General features: G+C 33.1%; 2 protein-coding genes across 3 annotated transcripts; one reads left to right on the plus strand and one right to left on the minus strand.

The window, feature by feature from the left end:
• The first annotated feature begins 1,461 nt into the window (after positions 1-1,461).
• Positions 1,462-8,253, plus strand: LOC141659512 (L10-interacting MYB domain-containing protein-like). 2 transcript variants are annotated; one of them, XM_074466413.1, is made up of 3 exons: positions 1,462-1,578; positions 7,009-7,335; positions 7,415-8,253. In XM_074466413.1, exons 2-3 carry the CDS (start codon positions 7,009-7,011, stop codon positions 7,994-7,996), a joined length of 909 nt encoding a protein of 302 aa, XP_074322514.1. In that variant the 5' UTR covers positions 1,462-1,578; the 3' UTR covers positions 7,997-8,253. The 2 variants fall into 2 exon arrangements, with proteins under 2 accessions (XP_074322514.1, XP_074322515.1); XM_074466414.1 differs by lacking the exon at positions 1,462-1,578 and adding an exon at positions 3,689-4,062.
• Positions 8,254-8,399: 146 nt separating this feature from the next.
• Positions 8,400-14,351, minus strand: LOC141659513 (protein SPA, chloroplastic). The gene is made up of 5 exons (XM_074466416.1): positions 14,082-14,351; positions 13,713-13,796; positions 13,085-13,136; positions 8,895-9,051; positions 8,400-8,632 (listed from the first exon to the last, which is right to left on the minus strand). Exons 1-5 carry the CDS (start codon positions 14,241-14,243, stop codon positions 8,611-8,613), a joined length of 477 nt encoding a protein of 158 aa, XP_074322517.1. The 5' UTR covers positions 14,244-14,351; the 3' UTR covers positions 8,400-8,610.
• Positions 14,352-14,473: the final 122 nt, after the last annotated feature.

The following is a 14,473-nucleotide window of genomic DNA, read 5'->3' on the forward strand; positions in this document are numbered from 1 at the left end:
TTATTATCTATTAATTTGGATCAATAAATATGATATGGGTGAATATTTAATATTTATATATGATCTTATAAGACATAAACTAAAGGTAAAACAATTATATATATGAATTAAGGTCCATTCAGATCTGAACCGGATTTTTTCAGGTCTTGGACCGGACTGGACTGAAGACCGGATTTTTTCAATTATAAATAATTCATACCGGAATTCTGTGCAGCCCTACGAAAAAAGCCATGTTCCGATCCGACCCGCAATCCTTAACAGATCACATATTTTTTATAAAATTCCAGATTTAAGTCCGATCCGGACAAAAACCTGGCCCGATCTCTAGTTCCTTATCAAAATTATTTATTTCTTACATTATTTTAATAAAATATTAACGGGTCTGAATTCCGAATTTTTCATACAAATAAATACTTCATACAAATATTTTTTACCAAAATTTGCCAATTAGAATGTTTATATCTCATATTATTGTTCTACTTTTTTTTTAAATCACAATTCTTGAATATACTAAAAAAAGAACTAATACTAAATGTTTATAACATTATATCTTAGATTTATTAAACTCATTTCTTATCTTTATCTTAAACTAGCATAAATCCCGTGCGATGCACGAGTTTTCATTAATATTTTAAATTTTTATTTATCAAGTTATATTATATTTTTAAAATATTTATATAAATATATAATGATTATCAATTTGTAATAAAAATAATAGAATAACATGTGGTCGTAATTTAGTAGAATAAATAGACTATTTCTAGTAGTTTAACAATATGTAACACTATTATTTATATTTTTTAATAATATGATAAGTTGTATTCGTAGTTTAGTAGGATAAGTATACTATATTTAGTAGTAGTTTAATAATTTAGTAGTTTATTAGATATATAACACTATTTATCTATTTTTCTAATAATCAAAATTAGGGAATTATCGTATCGTTAAACCAAACTGTTGAACCAAATCATCTCTATTCCGGATATTATAATATACTAGCATAAATCCCATGCGATGCACGGGTTTTCATTAATATTTTAAATTTTTATTTATTAATAATATTTTTTGTTTTTATTTATCAAGTTATATTATATTTTTAAAATATTTATATAAATATATAATGATTATAAATTTATAATAAAAATAATAGAATAACATGTGGTCGCAATTTAGTAGAATAAATAAACTATTTCTAGTAGTTTAGCAGATATGTAACAGTATTATTTATATCTTTTAATAATAGGATAAGTTGTATTCGTAATTTAGTAGGATAAATATACTATATTTATTAGTAGTTTAATAATTTAGTAGTTTACCGTTAAACCAAATTATCTCTATTCCGGCTATTATAATATATATAGTAAGTATAGATTCCTTATCCAAAAAGAAAGTACACGCTTGTCTAGTTGGATTTAGGGCCGAAACCAAATCAGGCCTGATTGGACCAATCCAATAATTTGAGGCCAGCCCATTTGTTTCCCCTTTCTTTTTTCGAATTGCTTAACTAATTGAGTTCTCGTTGTGCTCATATTCACTTGTATCGTCTCCGGAGCTCCGGCGACCCGATCTCCAATTCCGGTCAGTTCCTCTTTTCAGTCTCTTTTTTTTTCATTCTCTTATCGCAATCTCTCTCTTTTTTTTATTATATCTTTATATATCTTTGCGATTTTTATTTATGCATACATATTTATTTATATCTCCTCCTTGTGTGCGATTTTAACTTGTGATATGTGCGCGCCTGTATTTTATTTTGATGTCTGAGAAGCTATCAGTTCTTACTTTACGGTGTCTTTGCGATTATTGTTACGTAGAATATGATAAATAATGGAATTAGTAATGCAACAATTTTGATAATCATTTTGTAATTCGATAATCATTTTGTAGACGAGGAGGTTGAGAATGATGTGTTAGTTTAGATATGTAGTCGAGGCACATTAACCTTGTCTTGCTTGTCCGAAACCCGAGGCAATCTGATTGGTGTGCGCCTCAGAGAGACTAGTGAAATCAGGTGCACGTCACTAGAGAGTGAAGCTAAGTTTGGCCTATTTTACATTAAAAAGTTGTGGCCAGATTTTCAGAATCCTCCGCTCGTTGGAATAACTTTTAACTTGTTCAACCGTTCTGCTTCGTATGTCTTTTTTCTTTGTTATTCTTCCTATTACGTGATTTGCTTATTTAATTATATGGATCGCTCCTTTTATATGAATGTTATATTGATCTAAAGTTAATCATGCTATGTTGATTATAAGGGAATTAGGTTTCAATTCGTTTTGAATATTTTTTACATTTACGTAATAATAACCCTTAAAGTTTTTAATGATGATTAATCCAATAAACACACAAGAATAAAATTTGCATTGGAAATTATTAATTACGATAAATTAGTAAGGCATATGTGCACCTTGTCCATTTTATTTAGTATAATATTTCCTGTTGTTTGGTATATTGTCAGAAGTAAAATTATGCGTAAAGCTACATAATTTCCTAATTTAATGCGTCCAATCTTTCTTATAAGTTATAATACTCTTTCCACTTTTTATTAGGCTTCATTTGATTTTTTAGTGAGTAGACTTTTTTTTTGTTTATATGCATATATAATATACTAGACCAAATTTAACTATTTGCGTCCCTCTTTGAGAATTAAATGCAGCACACGCCTCATCTCAAACCCACACTTCATAAGGACCTTTGCTGCTCTAGCCTTAAATGATACAAGAGGTCAGCTAGGTCTATTTGTGGTAGGTTTAGATCATCCATGATGGTTGTAATTGTAGCAATCTTGTCGACTTCTACAACTCTAGATATCGAGTCTTTTTTTTAAACAAAGTAAGTTTTTGCTACTACATAATTATCATTTAATTCAAATCGGAATTGATTTCTGTTAATATAAATATTGTATCGGGTCTTTGGGATATATAAATCAGAACTGATTATTTTTTTAGCTATATGTTGAAATTATCAGTATTTTTTAACTTGACTTTGTGATATACAATGACTTTGCAGTCTGCATATAATAAGCAAATGTTTTGAGGTGTTATTGGTCTTTCATTTATGCAAGAACACGACCTCTCATTCTAATTATTTTAATATAGTGCATACAGTCCATAACTAATTAGATTTTGTGCCACATCAGTTGTCACAGTGAGATATTACCGAAACTGCATATTTTACAAAAGTGAAAGATGAACGGACTGTATTTTTATTTATTTTCAAAATTAAGACTCACGCATGTTCAAAACTTTTGTAAAACTAAAAGGCAACAGCACAAGTCAAAGGCTATTTGTTTTCTGCCCAGTATTTTAAAATATACACAAGGAATTGATGCATACAAATATATATGATTTTTTCCCATAGGGTTTTACTGTTGTGGGGTTTTAACGAGGCCTTTTGTGGGTTATCTTTTCAGACATTTAAAGGTGATGTTATCTAAATATCCGGGAGTACTTGCTTATTCTTCGGTTAGATGATATACTTTTAATGAATGAAAGAAACTCTGTTTCTCCGGATTGGCTACTCTATCCCTCCGGTTTGTAATCTTGATATTTAAATCAATGGAAATTTTTTCCTGACAAAAAAAAAGTTTTAGATAATTATGGTAATATTACGAGTCCTAATAGTTTTGAGGACTATTTTCTTTCAAAAAAAAATTACTTTTTGTTTTGTATGTTGCATATTTTTAATGCTTAAGTTGATAAGTATAAGTAAGGATTCAAACCCTTAATGATATAACGGTGAGAGGCTTAGAGGGGAGGGAGGAGTCTTGTCACTAGGTTCGGCTACTTATATAGCCTTTGGTACAAATCTTTTAAGAGTCTATTTAAACCATCATCTCTAGCTTGGGTACAGACATCATGAGTCAACTCACGGAGCCCTAACGTCAATACTATCAACACCACAAGCTACTACCCTCTTAAGAAGTGCGTGCATCAGAATATAACAGGCACCCTAAAGGACACCAGTCCTCACCCTTTTCTTGTTGAAGTGGGGAAGTGAACCCCACCTCGGGAGTGAAAGGGGAGTGAAAAGAAGTGTGTGCATCAGAAGAATATAAGTATATAACAGGTAACCCTAAGACCCAGTTCTTACTTTATTTTATTGTTAAAGTGGGGAATTAAACCCCGCCCTCTTGGATTATATATAAAGGAAAAAAATACTTATTTGTCTCATCTGTCATTTCTTATATTTTTTTGATTAATTATCTTTTCTATCTTATTTTAAATTCACCCGCTCTTTATTTAATAAACAGATAATTAATTAAAAACATACACGTACCATTTATTTTTAAAAATAATTAAATATATATTTTTAAAACATGGTTAATGATGATACACACTTTTCTAGTTTAAGTAACCATTAGTGTTAAAAATTATAAACAAAATTTCAGGCCAAAATTAAAGCAGAGCCTTTATAGGTGTTGGAAATAATAATTCAAAATTATTTGAATAGTTTTTTTTGAATTTATTTTGATTAGATTGTTAGAAGTAGTTTTTGAATATTTATTAGATAATGTAATTTTTGAATTGTAGATTATATTTTAGTGGTTATGGTTAACTATTTTTAAGGTGTATTTGTTAGATGTATTGCCTATATAAAGAGGCTTACGGGTGTATTTTAGATGTATGGAATCAGATTATAAAAATAGTTTTTGTTCCGGTTTACGTTTCTTTTAATTTTATAAAATAGGGAGACAAGTGCTCCTTGAAGAAATTGGGGAGAGAAGTGTACAACAATGGTGGTGGTGATGGAATTACATCACTGGTCAAACAAATTTTTAAAAATTTAAAATTTTGAATTAAGAGTGAGTGTTGGAAGTAATAATTCAAATTTATTTGAATTAGAAGTAGTTTTTGAATATTTATTAGATAATGTAGTTTTTGAATTATAGATCAGATTTTTCATTTTAGTGGTTAGGGTTAACTATTTTTAAGGTGTATTTGTTAGATGTATGGCCTATATAAAGAGGCTTACAAGTGTATTTTAGATGTATGGAATCTGATAATAAAATAGTTTTGTTTTAGAATACTTTTTAGTTTACTTTTTATCATTTATTTATAAAATTTAACAATAGTCTATTCTGTAATGGGTCAAATCATTTATTTTCTCAACTAGCTCAAATTTGTCTCCTGTTACTTACACTAATGGAGGCGTTGATTTTATATTTGTCGTATATATATTATACAGAACAAATTCAATATGACAAAAAGTTAGAACCTATGAAAAGTTGAAAGCCCAAGTAGTATATGTATTGTAGATCTGGATGGAATGGGTTCAGGTCCCCAAGGAATCGTGCAAAATCTGCTTTCAAGGAATAGAATGATTTAAGTAATTATTTTTCCAAACTGGCATGATCATTAACAAATATAGTAGTTATAAGATGCATACCCCTCCAACTTTTTAGTTTGCACAGGTGCATTAGATCCATATTATAGTTCCCAAATTAGTAATCTAGATCCTTTAGTAGGTTGGGTATCTTAGATCCTTTAGTAGGTTGGGTATCTTAGAGGCGGCAATATGTATATTTATATTTATATAATTTCCTCTTTGTGTATAATGTTACAAATATCATCGAGTATGAAATTAAGTTTTATCTGTAAGTTTTAGAACTCTTGTATGAAGAGGAAAATAGCATTATTTTGATTTTTATTAGAGGAACTGATCCGGAGCAAGAGAAATGTTCTATTTCATCTGCAAGTTTAGATAATAATGGTATATTGTCTACTATGAATCTAGATAGTTATTATGATTATTTTCATATTATAAAAGTTACGTTTTGATGTGGTATGTTACATATCTTTTAATGCTTAAGATTTTAAATAAACACAAGGGAAGAGTAAGAATTCAAATGCATGGCCTATTAGTTAGAGCCTTAGAGGGGAGGAGGGTGGTGTTCTCTCACTAGGACTTATGATACCTCTAAAGTTAAGTTTCTACCTCAAGTATCCAACATACATGGTAAGATGTCATAATAATATATATTGTAATCAGATTTGAGTTTTTTTTTCATATTCATGCTTTGTGTTCTATTTGTGGTTTTTGTGGTTTTTTGTTATCAATTTCCTGATGGATATATATTACTTCAGGTAATTATGGTAGTAATGTATACTACAAATCTATATCCTACATAAGTTAGGTTTCTACTTTAACTCTCGAACATACATGTGAAGTTGTCATCGTTATATATCGTAATCAGATTTGAGTTGTTTTTAGTTCATGGTTGTGTTCTATTTGTGGGTTTTTTATAATTTCCTGATGGATATACATTACTTCAGGTAAATATGGTAGTGATGTCTATTACAAATCTATATCCTACAATAGAAATGTTAATATTCTTTTTTAAGTGGATTGGAGTTTAAATTCTTACTATGTACCCATTTGTGAGATTTATCCCTGGAAGAGTTTGTAGGTTCTTAACCCTAGACCCCATCCAACTTCACTAGTATTTTCCAAAATCATGTGAAATGCTGATGAGTGGCACATATTCCACTTCTTTATGGTCACTCTAGTGTATTCTCCTTTTAAAAACTTTTTGTTTATTTAGTTGAATACTTGTATTAGGATTTAGGGTCGTCAGGAAGCACATATTAACATAGAACTGAACTTCGGTTCATTTATATGTGATACTTTTGTTGAATATTTTGCATAATTAGTAAATGCTTAGATATTTGTTAAATACTTGTGTAGATATTTGTTAAATACTTGCATAGATATTTGTTAACAAGTCTGTCCAGCATTTTTCTTGTGTGATGCAGGAGATATTTGTAGGAATGAATATTACCAATATTCCAATATGAGCCCAACTCCCGAAGATTTGTCTAATTTATTTTTCTTTGTAATCTATGAACGCTGCTTTTAAGAACACTCGGCACAAGCTACTTAGCTGCTCAATTTTTTTATTATTATTTATTTATTTTTGTATTTGGGTGGGGGTGAGGGAGAGTTATGAGATGACTCTCATTTATGTTATCATATTAAATGGCCTGCATATAAATCTTAGTGATGTATCTGCAGATGGAATACGAAGTAGTTGAACAACCACCTAAACAAGAAAGGTTAAGAACAAGGTGGACAGCATCCCTTGACAAAATTTTTGCTGACCTTGTTGTTGAGCAGATTCATTTGGGGAACAGAAAGAACAATGTTTTCGATAAGAAAACTTGGAATCACATACGTGATGAATTCAACAGACAGACTGACCTTAGCTTTAATAACAACCAACTGAGGAAGCACCTAGATGTTCTACGAACACGTTACTACAATCTGAAGTCTTCATTTGATCAAAACGATTTTGCTCTGGATGATTCATGTTACACCGCCATTGATCTATGGGATATGGGGGTACATTTCTGAATTTTTTTGATTGAATTTATTTCTAGATGCACTTGACCTCACATGTCTGCTCACTTTAACATTACAGGTACAACTTAAGCCTGACTCAACCAAGATCAAAGATTGTCCGATCCTTGAGCAACTATGCACCATATTTGCGGACTTGGGAGCTGATGGCAAATATGCTCAATCAAGTCATTATGAGGAGCTGGACAAGTCAAATCCTACGGGCTTAATTTCATGCTTGGAAAATGAAAATCTAGCTATGAAAACTCCAACCTCTTCAAAACCTACACAAGGGAACACTTCTTCAGCTAATAATTTGAGCAAAAGAAATGCCGAGAGAAAGAGAAAGCGAGCAGCAGATGAAGGGGCTCATGTAGGTGACAACAATAAGGATCAAGAGCTACATAATGCAATGGCAGAAGGCATGTTAGAGATGGTTGCTGCTTTGAAATCGAATATGGCCACAACACCTCATAGAGATGAGAGGTTTACTATTTCAGCATGCATCAAATCCTTGGATGAGATAGAAGGTGTTGATGACTGGCTATATTATGCTGCTCTGGACCTATTTGAGGACCCCAATCTTAGGGAGATGTTCATTTCTCTTAAGGGAAACAACGTAAAGTGGACATGGTTGCGAGGGAAGTGTGGAAATTTCATCTAGTTGGAAGATTTTGACTTCTAGTACCTATTAGGATCTTTCAGACTTAGTTTTCTTTTGTCTGTTTTTAGTGCACAGATTGTTTTGCAGGATTTTTTCAAGTAAAGTTCAATAGCCACCTTGATTTCAAGCCAATTTAACAGTAAATGGCTTAGAACTATCTGCTTTTAGTATGCACATTTTTTTGTAGGATTTCTTTGGAAAACGTTGTTCACTTTATCCAGCTTCATTTTATTCCAGTTTAATTGTGAAATTAGAAACTATATGTTGAAATATCATTTAATCATTCTACCCCTGGGAAGTTACGAAGATGATGTGACAAATCGGAATCTGCTGCTCTGCTTAATCTGGTCATACATATTTACAGATCCCATACAGACTATAAGATTCTTATAGAAACAGAGAATGTAAACAAGTATTTCATATATAAGATTAGGAAGAGTATTGAATCACTTAATATTATACAAAAGTAGAGGAGAAGAAAATGATTTCTGAACCCTGACCAAAAGAAGGAAAAAATAATTAAGAGTGAAATTGTTTACAGTACTGGTTCCTCCTCTCGGCTCTTATACAAATGTGTTGATTAGATAATCCGCAAAGCTGCCACTTCAAGCAGTTTAATCATCGTCTTTGAATTCTCTGCACAACAGAAACAAACACACACACACACATTAGTATATCAAAAGACTTGAGACCCCTGCAGACACATTTTTGCAGATAATCCACAATTACTCGTATAGCAAACTTCAAGTATAATGCATTACATTTTATCATAGTAAGTTGTATGTTCCCTACTCCATGGTCATTGTCAGTACTGAGTTGTTATGTTCGATTGAGCAAGTAGATTATACTGAGTGAGTATCCTTATTCAAATTGCTCGCATGATCTCTAGCTATCATACCTGCGGTCAAGATATCGAGGTTGAATACCAGATCCTTGACATGTGGTGCATGTTAAAGAGCCAGCACCATCACAGTTGATGCAATTTGAGACTTCTTTCTCATCCCCACCTAGCTCTACAGTTACAGTGCCAGCTCCCATGCAAAATCTGCATTTCTCTGTACATAAATTGATATCGTGAGAGTACAAATCTTCCCGGGTTGTAGCAGCCCACATGCAGCTTTGGAAAGAGCTTAATACAAATATATATACCATAATATACAATGCAAATCATATATCAATGAAGCAAACGGGAAATTTCAGAACCTAAAATATCATAGATTGCTGACATCATAAATGCTTTGAAGTGGGTTTTGGCTGATGAAAAATAGTTACAAAACTTTGATGGTCCGCCATGAATTCAAGCTGGCTGGAACTTTCTCCCCACATTACTGATCAATATTTCTTGGACCGCTATGGGCAAAACCAGCCGAGCTTAATCATCTTGTAAAGTGAGAGCAATTCATAGGGGACCTTCCGCATCAATATATTGGTTGATTGAGTTCTCCTAGTGCTCAATTTTAGAGAAGCAAATGCAGATGCAGCAGTGGCAAGTTTAGAATGGCTGTATAAAATTTGTGTTTGGTAATATATAGAAATCCCTCCCCATCTCTGGCTATAGCTTACTGTATGATTATATGCGGGAATGCTTTGTAATTTGTGGCCTCCCCATTGTGACATGTTACTAATGCTGTCTTCTTAGCCAAATAGGTCATTATCAAGAGTCCAAGACTTCACAAATGTATACCATCAACTAATTATGCATCTTTGCATATGGATGATGATCGACTTCTTTTCTTGTAAAAAAAGAAATGATTGCAATTGACTTCTAAGGGAACAATTAGAAGGCTAAGAACATGCAAAATAGCTACAACAATTGCTATAATATGTAACCGAAAAGTGTCTTGTTGTGCTAATGTAGAACTTTGCACTCTAATGCTAGTTGTCCTCACTTTTATTTAAGCTACCTCAACTTGCATTTTATGTGTGGACTGTGGCGAATGATGATGTAGTTAGGATGCATATATCCATCCTTGGTTGATAATTTGGAACCAACTAAACATTTGTGCATATTTGCATCCAAATATGTAATTATTTTGGAGTTTTGATTTTTTGCATGTGGTTCTAAATTATAGCATTGCAACCATGTTTGAAATTGCATTGGACTTGATCTTTAAAAATCAACACCATAATCTCTGCTACAATAAGAAGATATTATGGGAAGAAACAGTTTAGGGTTGTTTAAATTGTCGCTAGAAGAAGGCTCCCTAATGGTGGCTGTTATGCCACGTTTTGGCATGACAAATACTTTTTAATAATTCCGTAATTTGTTAATTATTAATTACAGCTAATAATTAATTGCTTAAGCCCCAAGTTATCCTCTCTCCGAAACGAGGAAAGAATCAATCTCAATAAATCAATAACGGAAAATATCTCTCAACGATATTCTTCAAATCAGGAAGATATCACAACGCTCAGATTAAATCAGATAAAATCGGTAATTACCACATTAATGAAACTTATCCCTAAAGTCTCTTAGGGATAAGCCCAAATTTCACAGAACTGCGTAGGCTTGATCCAATATAAATTGGTACGCAGGCATCTTGGCAAAAGGGATCCGATACAACGAGACAAATCGAGACACCTCCCAAGTCCAGCCCCTCTTTTTCATAAACCCTAATCTCACAACTACACACAAATCGCTCTAATATTCCAGCAACCCTCCGATTTCGTGTTGTTACGAAATTCCTCCAACAACATTTGGCGCTAGAAGGAGGGGTTATTATTCGAGGAGGACGAATAATATTACAAAACTCGTGGGTTTATGGTTCATCCATACAATGGGGGATCGATAGTCAATTACCGATGGTAAAAAAAAAAGGGGCTCGTGGCAGATATATCCTATATGGATGTACAATAACACACAATTCAGCGGAGTCCAGGCGGTGCAATATGGTGCAGCAAAGGCAGTCTCATGATGAATAACAAGACCCAGCGGCGGCATGCAAACTTGGCGAAAAAAATAATATTTAACATGGAGCGACCCGTGGCATTTAAGAAAACCCAACGATCAGGCGTTTGTAGTCACACGCGGACGGACATGTTAAGGTAATATACACGCGCGGACAAGGAGAAATAAAAAAAAGGGAAGCAACCATGGAGTAAAAAGAATGACGAATGAACATGTCATGTTGAGATTGTGGGGTCAGCAGGAAAAAGAAGACAAACAACTTGAGGAACACTGAAACGCACCATAGAAAAATGGTGACACTCGGAAATTCACAGCCTGTTAGAAGCGGAAAATAAAGATAAGATTTTTCTTCTCCTGATTTATTTCTGCAAATTTATTATTACGTGATGAATGCATAGATATTATGTTTTTCTTCTAATTTTTTATAAGAAAAATATTTAGTGATAAAATTCGTGCGAGTCACATATTTTTATGATTGTAAAATTATTGCGTCATCTTAATTTTGGACGACACACATATTTTGGGAAAAAATCGTACGAGATATTTATTTGAGAGAATTGTGGATTTTTAGAAGATCGTACGAGCTGCATCTTTTGGAAAAATAAATTATATATGCGAGATGCATAATTTTGGGAAAATATTTAAGAAAGAGCATTATTTTTGGGAAAAATAAATATCGTGACAATTTTAAATTGGCATATTTATTATGTTTGAATTGCGTTTAAAATATTTTGCATATACTGTCGCGATAATACATATATGTCGAAAAATATTTTCAAACTTGTGAATGGGAATTGCTATTTTGGTAGCTGAGACAACCACTTGGAATGATATACACTACCGATTGTGAACTTGTATTGTTGACACCTTACGCCTAGATAGGCAGAAAGATTACAAACGGAAAGATTGAAGGTATGAGCTCACCTTATCTCAAGTATGGAAAGAGATTCAAGGTGCGAGCTCACCTTATCTTAAGTACAGAAAGAGATTGAAGGTCGGGAGTTCCGCCTTATCTTTTGCTGAAGGCATGTTTGTTGATCTTGTTACATTCATATAATACTAGCAGTTCACCTCAATAATACAATTTTACAATCGGCTGTTATATCTATCTTGAAGTGTGTACGTCAAGGTCCAACTTAACATCATTGTTCGCAATGGATTTATAAATTTGTGCTCGCACAACCACAAACAAGGGAAATATGTATCTTTTTCGGATCTTGCATGGTCTCGCACGTGCATTCGCATAATTGTTTTGAGCACGAAGGTGCTCTATGTTATTTACTAAACTCCGATTTTTAGTTGTTTCAGCGATTGAAGAATATTTAGTTCTCCACTGCAGCAAGCTACACTGAAGAACTGGGGGGTAGTTGTTATGCCACGTTTTGGCATGACAAATACTTTTTAATAATTCCGTAATTTGTTAATTATTAATTACAGCTAATAATTAATTGCTTAAGCCCCAAGTTATCCTCTCTCCGAAACGAGGAAAGAATCAATCTCAATAAATCAATAACGGAAAATATCTCTCAACGATATTCTTCAAATCAGGAAGATATCACAACGCTCAGATTAAATCAGATAAAATCGGTAATTACCACATTAATGAAACTTATCCCTAAAGTCTCTTAGGGATAAGCCCAAATTTCACAGAACTGCGTAGGCTTGATCCAATATAAATTGGTACGCAGGCATCTTGGCAAAAGGGATCCGATACAACGAGACAAATCGAGACACCTCCCAAGTCCAGCCCCTCTTTTTCATAAACCCTAATCTCACAACTACACACAAATCGCTCTAATATTCCAGCAACCCTCCGATTTCGTGTTGTTACGAAATTCCTCCAACAACAGTGGCATAACTTGTATAAGAGCAAGTCCAATTTATAGCAACATTTGATTCCAATTTCCAATCATTTGATGGTTATAGTCAATCCTTGGCGTATCATTAACCAACAAGAGACGGAGTGCAAGGTGCCCCACAATAAATAAAAATCGAGTTGGATAACATGTTAGTTAAATTTGAAATTGGTCGGCTGTAATTTGCAACGGGCATTGGAGTGCAAGCTTCAAATTTCATATTATCATAACAAAGCACTTTATGGTGCCATATCATAGCAATGACTATAGTGAATTTGCATTTAACATTAACATTAGACTTGCTCTAAGGATGTAGGAACTTACGTGCACCAGAGCCAGTGCAGGGGAAGCATGGTTGAGTATTGTCTCTTTTCGCCTGCAACACAGAATATATAAATTAGCATTCAACTCAACAACATAATGGAATTGGTCAGCAGCCTGTATATTATCTGTTTCCCATCTTACAGTCATTTAAAATCCAGCTAGAAATTATAGTTCAAGAACCTCATGTTTAAGAGCCTCTCCGGGATTTGCTTAAGCAACCTCATTTCAGCTTTAAAAAAGTGTGTTAATATCATAAGTGAAAAAGTTTTCTTAAAGTAAAAGCATAGTCACCTCCGGGGCGGATCCAGGAATTATATTCCGGGGGGTCACCGACCATATTTTGTGAATACACCCTTGTATTTTCTATTTTTCGGGGTACTTTCATATATTTAAAAAAAAAAATGGTAAAAATGGTAAAATTTTATTTCCCCCCGTGCCCCTTACTAGATCCTCCTTGCACAACCAGTAAAACCTGATGGTAATGTAGCGTAAGAGCAAGAGCTGAAGCTCAAATTTACAGAGTAAGGTTAGTTCCGTCTTTTAATCTAATGAAAGGCCTATGATATAACAAGATAACATTTCTCAACTTCAACTACATAAAAAAAGAAAGTAAAATAGAAATGCTTACAGAATTGTCGATCTGAGATTCGTAAAAAACAGGAATTCCAATCCCAACCGCAACACTAGCTACCCCGACTGAAATTGCAACTAACTGCAACCAAAATATCATATAAATAATTCAAATACATTGCATAATACGTGCTCCCTCCGTTCCACCGGATTGTTTACGTTACTTTTCAGTACGCTTTTCAATGCTAGTTTCATAATATTTTTTTAAAAAAATATTTTGAATAAAAAAAATTTGAAAAAATATTATCTGTGCTTTATAAAAGTCTCAATATACGTGCCACGTAAACATTTCGATGGGACGGAGCGAGCAATAAGGTATAGTAAAAACAAGAAACCAAAAAAAAAGGCAGAGGGGAAAATGAAGAACCGTATTCTGATCAAGATCAATGGCTCTGATGCATGGTAACCGTCTGGTTCTTGTTTTGGATAAATTGTAGCAGGAGATACATGAAGAGGGAGTAGCAGCATATAGCTTTGAACTCAAAAATGAAGATTGAAGAACACCAGGAACCGAAGCTCCAACTGACATATTTTTTTAATTTCTTGGTTGTAATATGAAAATAGTGAAGAAAATTAAAGCAGCATTTTGATGTTTGGGGGTAGTGTGACTGGACAAAAATGACAGTAGAGGATCTGTGGGGTCACAATCTATCTCCTCCAGTTACATAATTTTTTAGTTTGGATTTGGTAATGACACATATATATCATGCTGCTGGGTCTGAATGTGAACAAAAATGATTGACGTAAAGGTAGTCCAGC

This window comes from Apium graveolens, chromosome 5 (genome assembly GCF_009905375.1).
Source record: "Apium graveolens cultivar Ventura chromosome 5, ASM990537v1, whole genome shotgun sequence".
NCBI lineage: Eukaryota > Viridiplantae > Streptophyta > Magnoliopsida > Apiales > Apiaceae > Apium > Apium graveolens.

Excerpts from the sequence above, each read along its gene's own strand:
- LOC141659512 (XM_074466413.1), top strand. The coding sequence starts at position 7,009 with ATGGAATACGAAGTAGTTGAACAACCACCTAAACAAGAAAGGTTAAGA. Across the intron at positions 7,336-7,414 it reads TTGATCTATGGGATATGGGG|GTACAACTTAAGCCTGACTC; the intron begins GTACATTTCTGA and ends TTAACATTACAG.
- LOC141659513 (XM_074466416.1), bottom strand. The coding sequence starts at position 14,243 with ATGTCAGTTGGAGCTTCGGTTCCTGGTGTTCTTCAATCTTCATTTTTG. Across the intron at positions 13,137-13,712 it reads AATCTCAGATCGACAATTCT|GCGAAAAGAGACAATACTCA; the intron begins GTAAGCATTTCT and ends TCTGTGTTGCAG. Across the intron at positions 9,052-13,084 it reads CTGCACTGGCTCTGGTGCAC|AGAAATGCAGATTTTGCATG; the intron begins GTAAGTTCCTAC and ends ATTTATGTACAG.